The sequence below is a fragment of the Vigna radiata genome, chromosome 7 (genome assembly GCF_000741045.1).
Source record: "Vigna radiata var. radiata cultivar VC1973A chromosome 7, Vradiata_ver6, whole genome shotgun sequence".
Lineage (NCBI taxonomy): Eukaryota > Viridiplantae > Streptophyta > Magnoliopsida > Fabales > Fabaceae > Vigna > Vigna radiata.
This window is the reverse complement of record NC_028357.1, coordinates 48,277,632-48,294,776: the sequence shown is the minus strand read 5'-3', so window position 1 is coordinate 48,294,776 and position 17,145 is coordinate 48,277,632. Positions and strand designations below refer to the sequence as shown.

Genomic DNA, 17,145 nt, shown 5'->3' with positions numbered 1-17,145 from the left:
TAAAAATCAAACTAATTAACTTATTTCACATATAAAAACTCAAAGAGAATTTCACCACCGTTACAATTTTATTTGTTTTACAAAATACTTTGGTATTTTGTCAAGATAGAAATTCATTTATGATAATACATATATATAATAAACACATGCAGCAAAAGTATTCTCTCTCTCTCTCTCTCTCTCTATACTATCTTTCTACCATATTTGATCATTATTTAGAATTAAAATTTGATATTTTTAATCACTAGTAATTAAAAGAGTATTACCCCTATTTTGTTCTACCTTGTTAAGTATATTTTTGTTATTATTTGGAAACATAAATAAATGTCAGGGTTTAGAGTCAGAGGCGGTTCTTAATACTGATATAGGGGTTGGGCTCCCTTTTTTTCTTTCTTATATATTTATATATATATATATATATATATATATATATATATATATATATAATTTAAATTCTTTTTTAAAACTTTAATATATTTTTAATATATTTGATATCTTTAAAACTTTTTATATATTTATATAAAAATTTCGACATCCTAAAATATTTGTTGAAAATTTATTATTTAGGATGATTACGAATATAGTTTCTAAGGATTGATGAGAAAATAATACAACTATGGGACTTCACTTTTAGATCTGCCATGTGAATTCTAATTAAAGTTTAGTTTGAGTGAAGTTCATATCTCATGTTATGACAAAAACATTTTTACATCATACAAGGGAAGGGATTATATTATTGTATTTTTTTTATAGATATTATTATGGGCCAGGACATAAATTGTTTTGATTTAATGCATTTATAATTGTTAATAAAAAGTGTAAACTATTCATTAGAAATTTAAAATATATTTTATTTAGTTATGATCAATTTTAATTTTATAATTAAAAAGAAATGGTTTTGCCTCTGCATTGAATGAAATACTTAAATAAAAATAATACTTTAACATATATAATTTTTTTTACATTCATTTGATATTATTTTTTTTTTAAAATACAAAAAATATTCTTTTCTAATTACTTTACTGTCAAATAAATATAAAAAAAAATATACTTAAAATAAAAAAGAAATACTTCAAACACAGCATGGGTTTGACTGATAAATATAAATAGAGAGCGGTAGATGATGTCTATGCACCGTCAAATCTCGTGAGTTGAGACTATTAGTCACACTTAACTATGGAAAATAAGTTGTATTACTAGTTCACACTTTTTGACTAATGACTATAAGCTATAATGGTAAATAATAAAAGAAAAAAGTGTATTCAAAAGATGAATATTTTCAAGACGCATGCTTATTTTTTTTAATTTTTTAATTTTTTATTTTTTAATGTGGGCACATATAATATAATCACACTAATTAGAGGGTAGTTTTGTGATACTGCAATATAATCATCTTTCTAATGATAGATTATTAGTAATATTTAAAAATAGTTAGAGATCTATGAATGTAATATAGTACAATAATTAAGGAGTTTCAAAGCAAAACTAAATGTTGAAAAGGCGCCGGCGGACTTGAATAAAAGATTTGAAAAAGAGGTTCTACTGACAGATTTTTCAACGAAAAGATAAGTTAAGAAATTAAGAGGAAGAATAGTTAACATGCAAGTGTTGGTGGAGGTCGTTGTTGGGAGACCGTCTTCAATATTTTAAGGCGCATCAATATCTTTCAATAACTAAATTATTTTTACTTTAATTATCTTCTTTCTTAAACAGAATATCCTATTATTTTTTATTATTTCATTTCTTTATCATGATTACTAACATAAACTCGGTCTCTTGTCTCATACTCATTTTTATTTTATAATGCCTCTTCCAATAATTTTCTTTTTCTCCTCATCTAATATTACAGTCTATGAAAAAGTCAGTACGTCAATTTTTTTTTTTTTATAAAACACTCTACAAATTAGATATGTAATTACAATCAAATATTATATACTTTTATTAAATAGAGAAATATCTCTCACTTATGTTGTTTGTCATTAACTACTTAAATAAATTAGTCTTACAATTCCATTAACGATTCTCTTATTTGTTTCTTTAAAAAATAATTAAACTCCCTTTAAAAATGAGCACCTACCTAATATGCATAACTTTTTTTTCTTTAGCATTTTATTAAATACTATAATAGTATATATAAATCTAGACCAGTTTTATCATGAACGTTTTTAAAGAAAAAGTTGGATAAAATCAAACTAGTTAGACTTATTTTAATAGTTGGGTGTCATTGTAAAACTCTTCACAAGATGACATGTATATGATACATAATATGGGTCATATTCAAGTTGATAGTTCAATGTATAGAAGTCATAAATATGGGTTAGGTATCTAAAATTCTATCAGTATTTTTTATTAGAACTTTAATATTTGTCAGTATCTTGAAGACATTTATAAAAAAATAATTAAGTTAATTTGATTTAAATAATTTTTAAGGAAATTCAGCTAAAAATATCGATTATAAAATATCCATAGCAGTAGATACTTAAATTTACCTTTTTATTTATTACAAATAATAATACATTCACATAAATTATAAGTAAAACACTAAATATAATAATAATCTGAATATGTAAAATAGTTAATAATTGATTATTTTATTTAAAATATACCTTTAATTTCTTTAAAAAAAAATTAAACATAGTGATTGCTGTCTACATCCAAATGCTGCAGATAGTTGAGTTAAACTAGCTTCCTTATTATTAACTAGGAAATGAAAAGTATTGATGCTGTTCATCATTTGACTTCACTTATCATCCAAATCATTCATAAAAAATAAGGTTTATTCCCAAGGTAGCAATAATGCATGTATATTTGTCTACCCAAAGGTTAAACACAGCACGCACTGAGAAAAGTTATAGTAATGATTTCCTTTATTATGATTTATTGATGAAGAAAGATACAAAGATAGCCACGAGGTCTCACAATTATGCAGCAAAGGGAAGCAAGTAGAAAGAAAACACTCCTTAAAATGGAAGGCAACTTAACTTAAGAACACTCTGAATTGATAACACTTGATGCAAGCCAAGAAAACTCTCGTATATGATCATATAAGCAAGCTTGTTATGAGTGATATTGATATTGGATGATGAGTTTGTAAATCAGGGATTGGCCAAAAGGTAAGCTTCAACAGCCTTGAAAAGTGCATCACTCTTGGCTTTGCCAGCCTTGAGCTCATCTTCGTTGGGTGGTGCATCTCCTTTGCTATGGTAAGATATGGTCAGCTTTATAAGTGATCCTCCGTCGGCACCGTCACTGATTTTAGTGTCGATTGTGATCTTCTCTGCAGTGTCTGGCAAGGCAACACCTCCAACAATACTGTAGCTGTATCCCAAGTTTGCCTCGTCTACTGATTCTATTTTGTGCAACACAAACTTTGTCTCTCCATCTGTTCATTCATTCATTCATTCATTCACAGTTGACAGTTCACAGTGATGCATATAAAGAAAATGAAGAAAAATGGTACGTACCTTCAACGAAAGAGATCTTCTTGATGGTTCCGGGACCACCGTTGCCCTCGACGATTTCAACACTCTGGAAGGAACCAACAGCCTTTGGGATGATGTTGTCGGCGTCTTTAGCAAGAGCGTTGTAGAGGGTGGCAGGAGCCACAGGAGAAGTGGCTTGGTCGTCGAATGTGAAAACAGCCATGATAAAAGCTTTAAAGGTGTTTGAGAATTGAAGGAGAAGATGTTTTTGGTGTTGTGTGTGGGTGTTTAGCAGAGGAGGAATGTCTTGTATTTATAAGGAAGCAAAGGTGTGGTATCAATGTATTTCCCATACCATATAGTGTGAATGAAGCTGCTGACTCACTCATACACTACCCTCTCTAAATAATTTTCACAATTCTTTAAAAAAAAAAGAGAATATTTTAATAATAGGATACATATCATCATTTTAGTGTTCGGTTTAAATTTATGTTTAAAAAAATATTTGAAACAAATCAATCATAAATTATTATGTATGTAAAAAAATTGATAAAGAGAATTTTTCTATAAAATAAACAATTTTCTTAAGAGATGTTAAATTCTTCTTTCACTACTTTTCTGTTTTATTTCCATTTTTTTTTACAGTTTCTTTTCATTTCAGTGTTTCAATCACACACAACTTTCCTTGTCTCTATTTTTGAAGAGATAATAACTAGATATAATATTTGAAGTAATTTACGTGTAATATTTGTTTTAACCCATGTGTACTGTAAATCTATATACGTCTTTCAAGTTTCATTTATTTCATTAATTTTAATTTTTGAAGATTTCTTTTTTTTTTCAATTGAGTATTTTATACACAGCATTTCAATCATTTTGCATTTTAATGTTAAATATTAATTTTATATGTCTGTCAAATATTGAGATTTTTGAAGCATTCAAATTCAAAGAAGCTTCCTTAAAGAAACATAAATTCAAAGAAGATAATGCTAAACACGTCACGTTCAACAATGGCAACTATTTTCTGTATTTGCAGGGATGGGTTGTCTTATATTAAATTGTTACTTAATAATATAAGAAGGAATCTTTAGAATTATTTTTATTGTTTTTATATTTAATTATTTTAAAAATAAACAAGTTATTAGTTCATATACAAGTGGGTTTGAGCCTTGAAACAATATCTCTAAAATATATATATAGATTAAATTTATGAACAATAATAGAATAAATAACTAATTAGGTCCTTAAGTACGTGAGATGCTAATTGTTATTTGAAAAATATGTAATATTGAATATGTAAATATTATATTTTGATCATAAAACAATATCTAACATAAAAAATTCAAAAAATCCAACGACTGAGTAATTTCATAAAACTTAAAAATATAAATCTTTTTTATCAATAATATAAAATATATTAAAAAATAATTAAGTTACTCCAATCTATATAAAAAAGTAAATATACACAAAAATATAATTAATTGATATATCATATGATAGTAAAGATCAAAAGGTAAAGTGTGGCTACCTAATTTAAAAATTAAAACCAATTTAAAGATTGACAATCTAAAGGTAAAGTTGCTCTTGCATGGAAGCCATCTTCAAAATCGTATTAGTCATAGTCATGAACTATTAATTTTAATATTAACAAATTATAAGATAAAATATCATTATTTATAATTAGACGGTAATTAATTTGATGTTTCACTCCAAAACTTGTAAATACAAATTTAAAATTAAAAAATAAATAATTTATATTTATTGTATAATTAATATTTAAACTCTGAAATAACACCATATCAATTATGTTTTTCTTATTTAAATATAGGAACTCCTATGTCTTTTACTCTTATTCAATATATAACTAATCGAAGAATTATTTTCCAGACAAAAAGGCATTTATCATAACACCCAAGTAATACGTCATGTAAAATACCGACTATTCATGTAGATCGCCACTGATAGAGGCTTGAACTTTTGACTTCTTGAAAACATAAAATAAATGGTGGTTTTTACACATTTATGAGTAACCATATTTATTATTTTTTAAATCTATTTTTTATACTAATTTTTAAATTACTAATAATGTTTAACATGAGATTATTTAAAAAATAATTTCTAATTTATAAAAAAATTGATTAAAAGATTTTATTAAAGACCGATTATTTTTTTTTAACAATGAACTGTGGTAGAAGAAATTCACGGTAATAGAACGGCGAAAATATTAATTTTAGAAAGTATTTTAACAATTTTAAAAAATTGAAATACATATATAATATTTTATTTTTTAAATATTTCATTTAAATAAAGTAATTAAAATATTTAATATTTAAGTTTTTTTTATGATACTCAAATAACTAAAAGATCTTCGGTTTAAGTGATACTTTATTTTAAAATTTATGTAATTAAATTTTTTTTCTGTGTTATTTAGAATAGAAGAAAAGATATTTTGTGTGCATTTCATATTTAGTAGCAGAAAATATATTGTTTTATTTATTTTGATTTTAATCTTTTTTAAAAATTTATCTAATAAATATTTGAGTAAGAATATAAATATGAATATGATTTTTTTTTTCAAAAGAAAGATTTACGGAGGACATTCACAACAAAATAATTCTAGGACCAAACAAATAGGAGATTGAAGTCACCTCCAACATAAAATTTGAAAAAATAAATTTATGAATATTTTTTATATAATATTAAACAAAATTGTTTATATATAATGAGACTTATATTCATATTTAAATTCTTAATTAATTATTTATTTATTGTTTTTTTTAACTATATCATTAAATTATAATGAAGTCATGTTGATTCTATGAACTTTTTAATATTTATTTGAAAGTATAATTTTTTTTATTTATGTATACATATTAAACTTATATGAGTTATGAGTTTAAGACATTCGAAATAGAGAAGTTAACTTAAATCTATATATAGGTTTATTATGATATCGTGTTACTTTTTAACAAATTGATTTTAGAATTTAATATATTTTTTGTTTTTTAATTTTCAACAAAAAAAAAATTGAAATTAGTTTTTTTCAAAACATTAATTATTTAATTTTAAAATATGTAAAAAAATTAACAAAATTTTATTAAGTTGATTTGATGTCCTTTTTAGTTAATACTAAAGTATAAATGTATTAAATGATATAAATAATTCAAATGTTATTATGAAACATATTTGAAATATTAAATAAAATTAATAAAATTTGGTTAAAAGAACTAAATTATTGTATTTTTAAAGTTGAAATCGGATTTTAATTTTCACTGGAACTTACAAAATTAAAGGATTAAGTGTGCTTTTCGTCCCTTAAATATCACATGATTTTGATTTTAGTGTCTATTTGAAACTTTGATAGTTTTTAGTCTTCATAGTTTTAAAACTTTTAGTATTAGTCTTTAAAATTTGAAGAACTTAACTTTAGTTTGATGTGACAAACAGCGATGTCACGTCTTAGATAGTAAAACTGTTAACACACATAAACAGACTTTAGACGCACATCAACAGGTTTTTAACCGTATTAGTTTTGAAATACTAAAAGAAATCAACACCTAACGTGACTTTGCCGTCGATGGCGGAAAGAAAGGAAACACCATTACATTGAAAATCAACTTAAGGGAATCTTGCATATAATATAATATAAGGAAAGATGTGGCTAATGACTCAAGTTCCGATCAAGCATTGGCCAAAAGGTAAGCCTCGATGACCTTGAAAAGAGCATCACTCTTGGCCTTGCCAGCTTTGAGCTCATCTTCGTTGGGCGGTGCATCTCCTTTGCTGTGGTAAGATATGCTCAGCTTTATAAGTGATCCTCCGTTGGGGCCATCACTGATTTTAGTGTCGATTGTGATCTTCTCTGCAGTGTCTGGCAAAGCAGCACCTCCAACAATGCTGTAGCTGTATCCCAAGTTTGCCTCGTCTATTGTTTCTATTTTGTGCAACACAAACTTTGTTTCTCCATCTGTTCACGTGTGAAGATATAGTGTTACAATGCAGACAGAGAAAACATGCAGAAAAAAAAGTGAAGATATATATCTTACCCTCAAGGAAAGAGATTTTCTTGATGGTTCCGGGACCACCGTTTCCCTCAACGATTTCGACACTCTTGAAGGAATCAACCGCCTTTGGGACGATGTTGTCGGCGTCTTTCACAAGAGCTTGGTAAAGGGTAGCAGGAGCTACGGGAGAAGTGGTTTGGTCCTCGAAGGTGAAAACAGCCATGATTAATGGATGGTATAAAAGAGATTGAAGAATATGAAAATAGAAGGAGAAGAAGATGTTTTTGGTTTGTGGGTATTTGGCAGAGGACTGACCTCTATTTATAAGAACAAGCTTTGGTGTTACTGTGTTTGTTAATGTGAATCTAAAGCTGACAGACTGAAACAGGGTCGTTGGAGCCATAATCTGTTTACCAAGAACATGAAAATTCTTTTTATCTAAATAAACAATCTTCTTAAAACATGAGCATGCATCATTCTTTTTTATTTTTCCATTATCACTCTCTTTTTAATTAATTTTAAATACTATTATTTTATTTGTTTGTCGGGTATTCCCATCTTCGAGCTTTCAAATTCAAAGAATGAAAATTGTACAGACACCTCAATTTCAACAATGGCGATTGTTTGCTCTGTTTGCGGGAATGGATAATTTCATATTTTATATTTTATATTAAAATAGTATATTTTTAAAACTCGCCGCCATGAAAAATTTAGAGAATTCTTTATAGACGGCCTTCCAGACGTTCTTGAAGTAATTGGAATTTGGGGGTTTTCCTAACCAGTTCGAGAAAGTAATATTATTTATTTTCGTCAAATTTTTCATTTATAAAAATAAGATAATCAATTGATCTATGCTAAAGAATTTAAAATTTTAATAATCTTGTTTATTAAATAAAGTATTATTTTTTAAATATTAATATTAAAAAGTGTACTGATTAAATTGGTTCAAGAACGCAATCCACTTTTATGAGTAAGTTTCGTAAAGAAGACTCTATTTTAATAGAATACATCAACATGTCTTCACTCTGACATTAATAATATATTTGTAGGATTTGTGATATAGTGTATTTTTAGACAATTAAATTCAATAATTAATTATTAATACAGTATATTTATAAAGACAATTTGATTTATTAATACTTGTTAATTGTTCATATTAATTTTTGTCAATATATTTCATATAATAAAATTTAAAAAATAATAAATTATTATATTGAAAATAACAAAAAAACCTCAAATATAATAATTTAATATTACTTGTACTTCTATATTAAACTATCAGCAAATAGATATAAATATTTTTCTTCAAAAATATTGATGGGATGTGATGATGCTTGTATTTGTTGTTATTTGTTGTTGATGAATATTTTTATATTTAATTATCATATAATTATTATTTACTTTGTTCCTATACTGTTATATAAATAGATTCAACATTTTGGTGTTTATATTTTTTTTCCAATCTAACCTTTTGTTTTTTAAATTTAACCATTTTTTTATGTAACTATTTTTTAAAAAAATTTAACCGTCTTTTAAAATTAAACAAACAAAAATTATTTCCAAAATTATTTGTATAGTTTGTTTGAAATAAATTTGTTATAAAACGAATGTATGTTCACAACATTGTTTATTATCATTTTTTATGATGATTATGGTGTTGGACAAGTATGATGATGGTGTTAATAGAATTTTAAGGATAAATTCTTTGTGGTAATGATTTTGGTGTATATTGATATTGTGGGGTTAGTAAAGAAGTATGCAGATATTTTATTGATTATTCAATTCATATAGAGAGGAATGGTAAAGGGAGAGAATGACAAGAGTGTATTTATATGATTTATTATATTTAATTCATGTTTAGCTTGTATTTGATATGATTTAATTGTCTTATGACCATTTTGCACATTATGTTACCTTGTTATTTTATTTTATTTTTGTATTTCTTGTGTGTTTGTTTGTTTTTTTACATTAATCACCTTATATGTGTGAGCAAATGAGGAGTAGGTGTTGAAGCATCTTTGGTGAAAATGATAATACAATTTTTTTTTCTTAATTGTCTAGTAATTATCTTTAGTTGTTTTAAATATATTTATTATTATGGTTAGATCTCTTAGACAACTCTATTAATACAATATAAAAGCCGGGATAAATCTATTTTGTTTTATTAATTTTATAACATCTTATTTTATTAGTGATAATATGTTAAAAATAAAATGTTACAAAATAAGATTTATTATAAATAAATATTTTTAACATATACATTGATAATATATATTGTTATGCATGTACATATAAGAAAAAGAAAGGAAATGGACATAGGAGTTTAGTTGAGAGGAAGGAAGATTTATTTTGTTAGTAGGAAATTAGAAAATTTGAAATAATAAAAAAAATTATGTTTTAGAAAATTCTTTTTCCTTATACAACAACCATTTGATAATTCTTTGAAAGTTTTAGTATAGGATATCTCTTTTCTGATTCGATTCCAATGGGAGAAGAGGACAAATTTTAGAAATTCAGTTATTTTCATACTTTTATAATTTTATTTTATAATTGATAAATATAATTAGTTTTAAATACAATGGTTTAAACACCTTTACTCTCTTCCAAATTTCCTAATATTGAATAGAAATTGGATTAAAGATTTTGTTCATCTTCATTTTACGTTTACCTTTCTATAAAAAAAATAATCAAACAAGAAATATCTAGATCTCATTTAAAATATTATATTTAAATATTATGAAACAATTATAACCATAAAGACAAACATTTTTGTCTATATTTTCTTTTTAAGTAGGGATATTGATCGGGATTTAAGAAAATATTAGCATTTTATATAGACTTGCACTTTTATATATTAGTGTCACTAAAGCTTATGTTTTTTATTTGGTTTAATTGTTTTGGAGGTCTCTATTTTTTAGGAGAATCTTAATTTTGTTTTTTTTTTATTTTTCAATTAGATCCTATTTTTGTGAAAATTGTAACAATTAGACTTCTGTCGTTAAATTAGGTCCAATGGCGTTAGTCTGTTGTTGACGTCGCACACTGACTGACTTTTTTTTCTCCACATCAGTTCTATTGTTGTTAAATGTTAATTTTAAATCGTAATTCTCCCTGACTATTTTCCTAAATTAAAATTTAGATCTGGAACCCTAATTTCAATCTTTTTTCCCAGATCAATTTGTGGATTTTTCTTCTCCTTCACAATGGACCTTGGGTGGGTCATTTTGTCACGCCACAGGGAGAGTTTTCTCTCCTCCCCCGTTCCAGGGAGGTCGTGGGTTGGAAATAGGTGATACCCTTTCTTCTTCTTCTTTTCCGGTTTGGTCTGTTTACAGGGGAACCATTCTCCTTCCCTTCCGTTTTGTTTCTTTCATCTCGTGCAAAGGAAGATGGACTTGTGGCGGTGAGAATTGATGGCGCTACGGAGGCATGGCTCAAGCGACGTTCTCGCCTTCAATTATCGGTGGAATCGTGGGACTTTCGTGGTGCAAGGGTTTCTTCTTTTCTCGTTCCAAGTAGTGTAGTAAGGAGAGAACTTTCCTTTCCTCTTCTCCTTCGCTTTGTTCTGGTTGGGGTTTTTGCAGAAAACTCTCTTCTTCCCAATTTCTTCTTGGGTCTAATTTCCGCTTCGAGGAAAAGCAAAAATTCTTCTTTTCTTTTCAGTCTTTGGTTGCGATTTTCCGTAGGAAGGTGATGGCTTTAGTGTTGTGTGGTGGTGGCGGTGAGGCGTTGAAACTGTGATAGACAACACTTTCTTTTCAACAACAAGTGCTCCAGCATCTTCACGGCGAATTGGATGTCTGTTCTTTCGCAAATTTTGGACTCGTGGGGGGCGACGACAACAGTTATGGGTGGTGGTTGGCAGCGTCGTGGTGGTGGTTGACAGTCGTGATGTTTGAGATTAGAGTCTCTGGGCGATAAAATTCTATCTTTATCCCAATCCCAATATTTAATTCATACTTTCCATTTGTTTCTTTTTAAAAAAATATACAAATATACACGTGAGAGAGATGTCCCTGTTATAGCAAAGCAGACCACCATTGTTACATCCTCCTCGACCACCACCAACGACCACATTACCGTCTTCCTCCTTGCGTCACTCACTACACGACGAAAACGAACAGGGATGCATCTTCAAGGTGAACTTTGGATTAAACCCTAAAAGAACTCACAAGAAACTCATAAGACTCCAAATGGTGAAATGGATTGCATTTTGAACGAATCCTAGCAGAAGAAATTTCTTCTACTGTCAATCCCAAATTTGAATAAGTAAAATCTCAATTTTTGTTTAATACTATGCTTTTGTTCCAATTTTAAAAATTCATTTATTCACGTAATTTGTGCTCATAACTCAGTCAGCCACATGGATATAAGAAATTGACTCCAGCCTCCACGTCACAAACATACTTAACACTGTCAGTTCCAAGTCTTAATTTAACGGAAAGGACATAATTATTGTAATTTTTTGAATATTAGGATCCAATTAAGAAAACGAAAAAGACTTTTTGTTTAATTGTAAAAAAAAGGTTAAGCGATTTTAGTCTTTATTCTTTTATTTTAATTTATTAGATGGGATTTAAATCCTACACTTATGATACTATAATGAAGGAAGTTAATTGAGAAATATGAATTGAAAAAGAAAGTAACACACGGCCCGGAGAAATTTAAGAATGTGGAGGCCGCCATTCTAGAAGTTGTTAGACAGGAAATTGGACTTTATGCTTTCATATATTTATACTAAATATTTTAAATGAATAATTCGATTATATTATTTAGGTTTTGATACAATAAAAATAATATTCGTAATAACAAAAACGTTAATTTTATAATATTTATTTCATTTTTATTGATAATGAATATAACTGAATTAAGTATATGTTAGATTTCTAATAATTGTTGTTTGTTAGTAATTAAAATCAGTACATGATTAGCAATAAAAACACTAAAAAATTTAAATTTAAAATATAAAATTAGAAGGTAATTTTTTCAAAAAATTATATATGAATATTAATTTTTTATGTAATAAATATAAGTTATAATTACTAAATAATATAATTTTGTACTACTAAATATTAAATATTTTGATTTTTTTATTATATAAAAAATGAAATATATCAAACAGTCTTATAATTATATTCTTAAAAAAAAATGTAAGTGGTAAACGAAGAAAAACCTTGTGTCAGCTTCATTCTTTGATATTCAAAGAAAGAAAAACACATTGAGAGCAAAGGCTGTGCTTATAAATAGAGGCCAGTCTCTGCCAAATACCCACAAACCAAAACATCTTCTTCTCCTATTCTATTCTCATTATTCAATCTCTTTTATACCATCCATTAATCATGGCTGTTTTCACCTTCGAGGAACAAACAACTTCTCCTGTGGCTCCTGCTACCCTTTACCAAGCTCTTGTGAAAGACGCCGACAACATCGTACCAAAGGCGGTTGATTCCTTCAAGAGTGTCGAAATCGTTGAGGGCAACGGTGGCCCCGGAACCATCAAGAAAATCAGTTTCCTTGAGGGTAAGATATACATCTTCAATTTTTTTTCTGCATGTTTTCTCTGTCTGCATTGTAACACTATATCTTCACACGTGAACAGATGGAGAAACAAAGTTTGTGTTGCACAAAATAGAAACAATAGACGAGGCAAACTTGGGATACAGCTACAGCATTGTAGGAGGTGTTGCTTTGCCAGAAACTGCAGAGAAGATCACAATCGACACTAAAATCAGTGGCGGTGCCGACGGAGGATCACTTATAAAGCTGAGCATATCCTACCACGGCAAAGGAGATGCACCACCCAATGAAGATGAGCTCAAGGCTGGCAAAGCCAAGAGTGATGCACTTTTCAAGGCTGTTGAGGCTTACCTTTTGGCCAATGCTTGATCGGAACTTAAGTCATTAGCCACATTTTTTCCTTATATTATATTATATGCAAGACTGCCTTAAAGTTGATTTTCAATGTAATGGTGTTTCCTTTCTTTCCGCCATCGACGGCAAAGTCACGTCAGGTGTTGATTTCTTTTTCAATAAATTATAAATAAAATATGTTATCACTTAAAAATTTGTTTTTTTTTTTACGGTAATGAATTTATGTAGAATTTAATTTAATTTTTTAAAATTAAATATATTTTTAATTCTTACACTTACGTATAAAATTTGAATTTGATTTTTTACATATTAAACAATATTTTAAGATGACATTTGAGTAATTTAGAATTACAAGTTACAACTTAAATATTAATTTAAAATGTCACTTAATATGTAAAAAACAATTAATAATATTAGATTAAAAATATAAAACATATTAAAAATCTAAAATAAAAACAAATTATAACTTCACATTTAAATTTAAAAACAAAAAAAAAATATTTATCTTTTGTTTTAATTGTAAGAGTAGTTTTTTTAGTAAGACTGTAATAATATATATATATATATATATATATATATATATATATAATAATAATAATAATAATAATAATAATATTAGTATTAGGTATATGTTCAGCAAATCCTTCATTTTCTTGTGATTTAACATTTTTGTTGGGATTTAAGATTTGATATTGATATTTAGACACAATTGGACATACTATAGTGTGCAATTTATTTGACATGTTAACTTGTTATATTTGGTTTTCATTCACAAACAAAATAAAGGAGACTACCACGAAAATTCATAGGATTTAATTTATCGATAAGTTATTTATTATGCTTTATTTAAGATTGCTGTTGCTTTATAATAATTTCATGTGAGTGAACTATAATTTCATAAATGTGACTCAATGAAATAACTAACATAGTATTAAATGCTTTTATGAAATGTTGAATCGTCTAGTTAAAGAGTGAGAGAAGATTATTCTTGTTTACTTTATTAATAAGTGTAGATCAAGTCATATTCATTTCTTTGTGTGTGAAATTTCCGTATATGCAAAATTTATTTTATTTTTTGGCACACTTTTGATTATGGTGGATTTAATCTAATAACTTTCACTTATACAAAACGATGTCTATTAAATGGGACAAAAAAGATGTACATTTATCATATCACTTGCTACTTACCAAAGTATTTGAAAAATGGATTAAAGTTGGGACAATCTAATAGATCGAGCAGTAAAACATTATACTACCCATGCATTAATTTATCAAGTATGAATGAGTGATTGATTACAAACATTACACATCATACAAGAATATCCTAGATATGATGGACTCTTGAATATTACGCTATCAATTATAATAATTAGTTTTAAATTGTAATAATTAGTTTTTATTAGCTAATTTTTGTATATTTATTTTCCTTTTATTTAATTTAATTGTCATTATTAAATATCATTTATTATGATTGATATTATAATAATTGATATTAAAATATCAACTATTATGATTGATATTACAATAATTGATATTAAATTGGTGGAGTTTATTTCCTTTTAACTCTTTCAAATTGGGTTATCAATTTGTATATTTATACTATTGCAATCCAATGATCAAATCAATTCATTTCAAATACTTTTTATATGGTATCAGAGCATGCATGTAGGTGGTGATGGACTGGGTACCTTTGGACGCCGTGTGGTGATGCTCTTTTAACTGCTTGAGGTGGCTACGAGATGCCTTAGCATAGGTGCGTCGGAGAAGAGTCCAGAGATCATGTGATGTCGTTGCTTGAGACACCAGGGATTAAACCATATGATAACCATAAACTTGCACCAAAGTCTGTTATGTGTGTTTTTGTAGGTTACTCGGCAGATCAACATGCATACTTTTGTCTCGATCCAACCACAGGAAGGATCTACACCTCTCGCCCTGTCAAGTTCGTTGAATCTGAATTCCCGTATAGCTCCCTAGCACCTCAAGCCAGTCCGAGAACAAGACCCACTTCAGCTTTCCATACTCCATCCAATAAACCAACCAATGGTCAGTACCCCTCTCAACCCACCAGAGGAAATCTCGGCTGCCCCTTCATCTTCATTTTTCCCCAACTCCCCGACTTCGACCCAACCCTCCACTAAACACTTTGAATCCCCCTCATCACCTCCATCCTCACAATGTTCCATGCCATCATCCCAACCCAATGTCAACTCTAACAGGATACCTCAAACCGATGGAGGAAGCATCATCACCCGGTCCAAAAACAACATTGTCAAACCCATCAAGAAGCTCAACCTCCATGTCCAACCCTCTTCTCCACCCGAGCCCAGCACCATCACCTAAGCTCTTCGTGACCCTGATTGGCGCTCAGCCATGCAAGCTGAGTTTGACGCCTTACACCGCAACAACATTTGGGAACTTGTCAGTTGGTCCTCTACTCAAAATTTGGTTGGCTGCAAATGGGTTTTTCGAATCAAAAGACACTCGGATGGCTCGATTGATCGGTACAAGGCTCGCCTAGTCGCCAAAGGTTTTCACCAACGCCCTGGTTGGGACTATACAGAGACATTCAGTCCGGTAGTTAAACCGGTCATCATTCGCATTGTTCTCACTCTTGCAGTTCGTCAACGATGGTCCATTCGCCAACTTGATGTCAACAATGCATTTCTTCAAGGGACGCTCAAAGAGGAAGTTTTCATGCTCCAGCCCCCTGGTTTTGTCAACAAAAGTTTCCCTGATCATGTTTGCCGCATCAAAAAGGCACTCTATGGGCTAAAGCAAGCACCTCGCGCCTGGTATACGGAGCTTCGAGTGTTTCTACTCTCTCTTGGCTTTGTCAATTCAACTGCAGATGCATCTCTCTTCATCTACCAAAAATCAGGTTCCACACTATATTTATTAGTATATGTTGATGACATCATTGTCACTGGGAGTTCCTCTACAGAGTTGTCCAACCTTATATCTACCCTTTTTGGCTCGATTTTCATTGAAAGACCTTGGTTGTCTTAACTATTTCTTGGGCGTCGAAGTAATTCCTTCCGCTACAGGATTATTTCTTTCACAAAGGAAATACATCACTTATCTTCTCCATAAATCAGGCATGGCTAACACCAAACCAGCATTCACTCCCTTTTCCGCCAGTACTCAATTACTCAAGGATTCAGGTGATCTCCTACCTTGCCCAACTGAGTATCGCGGACTCGTGGGAAGTCTTCAATACTTAAGTCTTACTTGCCCGAACCTCGCCTTCAGTACCAACAAACTTGCGCAGTTCATGCAACACCCCAGAACGACGCATTGGTCTGCCCTCAAACGGGTGCTCCGTTATTTGGCGGGCTCTTTCAACAAAGGTATCTTCATCTCGGCAACTGCTCCACTAACATTTCATGCTTACTCCGATGCAGATTGGGCAGGTGACAAGGATGATTATATCTCTACCACTGGTTATTTGATGTATCTTGGTAGCACTCCCATCTCTTGGAGCTCCTGAAAACAACGCTTTGTTGCTCGTTCCTCAATTGAAGCAGAATACAAAGCCTTGGCTGACACAGCCAGTGAAATCTATGGGTCCTATCCTTGTTCACTGAACTTGGTCACATGCCCACAACCAATCCAGTTATTTATTGTGACAATCTTGGTGCCACAAATCTGAGTGTTAATCCTGTTTTTCACTCTCGGATGAAACATATAGCCTTAGCCTATCATTTTGTTCGTGAAAATGTCCAAAAAGGCAAGTTTCGGGTTTCCTTTGTGTCTACTGATGATCAACTTGCTGACATACTCACAAAGCCTCTACTTCATCCTCGGCTCTCTTCCAGATCGTCCAACTTGCGGGAGGATATCAATTA

General features: G+C 29.3%; 4 protein-coding genes across 4 annotated transcripts in view; 1 reads left to right on the top strand and 3 right to left on the bottom strand.

Moving 5' to 3' along the window:
• Positions 1–2,849: 2,849 nt before the first annotated feature.
• LOC106766753 (pathogenesis-related protein 2) lies at positions 2,850–3,725 on the bottom strand. Its single transcript, XM_014651496.2, has 2 exons — positions 3,465–3,725; positions 2,850–3,382 (listed from the first exon to the last, which is right to left on the bottom strand). Exons 1-2 carry the CDS (start codon positions 3,643–3,645, stop codon positions 3,096–3,098), a joined length of 468 nt encoding a protein of 155 aa, XP_014506982.1. The 5' UTR covers positions 3,646–3,725; the 3' UTR covers positions 2,850–3,095.
• A 3,154-nt stretch (positions 3,726–6,879) lies between these two features.
• LOC106768464 (pathogenesis-related protein 2-like) overlaps positions 6,880–17,145 on the bottom strand; it is an 11,497-nt gene continuing 1,231 nt past the window's right edge. The window contains exon 3 of the mRNA XM_014653639.2: positions 6,880–7,077. The gene's annotated coding sequence lies outside the window, so the exon portion shown is untranslated. The remainder of the gene's footprint in view (positions 7,078–17,145) is intronic.
• On the bottom strand, positions 6,971–7,818 carry LOC106768463 (pathogenesis-related protein 2). The gene is made up of 2 exons (XM_014653638.2): positions 7,469–7,818; positions 6,971–7,389 (listed from the first exon to the last, which is right to left on the bottom strand). The coding sequence occupies exons 1-2, from the start codon at positions 7,647–7,649 to the stop codon at positions 7,103–7,105; spliced, it is 468 nt and encodes a 155-aa protein (XP_014509124.1). The 5' UTR covers positions 7,650–7,818; the 3' UTR covers positions 6,971–7,102.
• Positions 12,680–13,490, top strand: LOC106768462 (pathogenesis-related protein 2-like). Its single transcript, XM_014653637.2, has 2 exons — positions 12,680–12,946; positions 13,026–13,490. Exons 1-2 carry the CDS (start codon positions 12,766–12,768, stop codon positions 13,310–13,312), a joined length of 468 nt encoding a protein of 155 aa, XP_014509123.1. The 5' UTR covers positions 12,680–12,765; the 3' UTR covers positions 13,313–13,490.

Excerpts from the sequence above, each read along its gene's own strand:
- LOC106766753 (XM_014651496.2), bottom strand. The coding sequence starts at position 3,645 with ATGGCTGTTTTCACATTCGACGACCAAGCCACTTCTCCTGTGGCTCCT. Across the intron at positions 3,383-3,464 it reads GAAGATCTCTTTCGTTGAAG|ATGGAGAGACAAAGTTTGTG; the intron begins GTACGTACCATT and ends ATGAATGAACAG.
- LOC106768463 (XM_014653638.2), bottom strand. The coding sequence starts at position 7,649 with ATGGCTGTTTTCACCTTCGAGGACCAAACCACTTCTCCCGTAGCTCCT. Across the intron at positions 7,390-7,468 it reads GAAAATCTCTTTCCTTGAGG|ATGGAGAAACAAAGTTTGTG; the intron begins GTAAGATATATA and ends ACACGTGAACAG.
- LOC106768462 (XM_014653637.2), top strand. The coding sequence starts at position 12,766 with ATGGCTGTTTTCACCTTCGAGGAACAAACAACTTCTCCTGTGGCTCCT. Across the intron at positions 12,947-13,025 it reads GAAAATCAGTTTCCTTGAGG|ATGGAGAAACAAAGTTTGTG; the intron begins GTAAGATATACA and ends ACACGTGAACAG.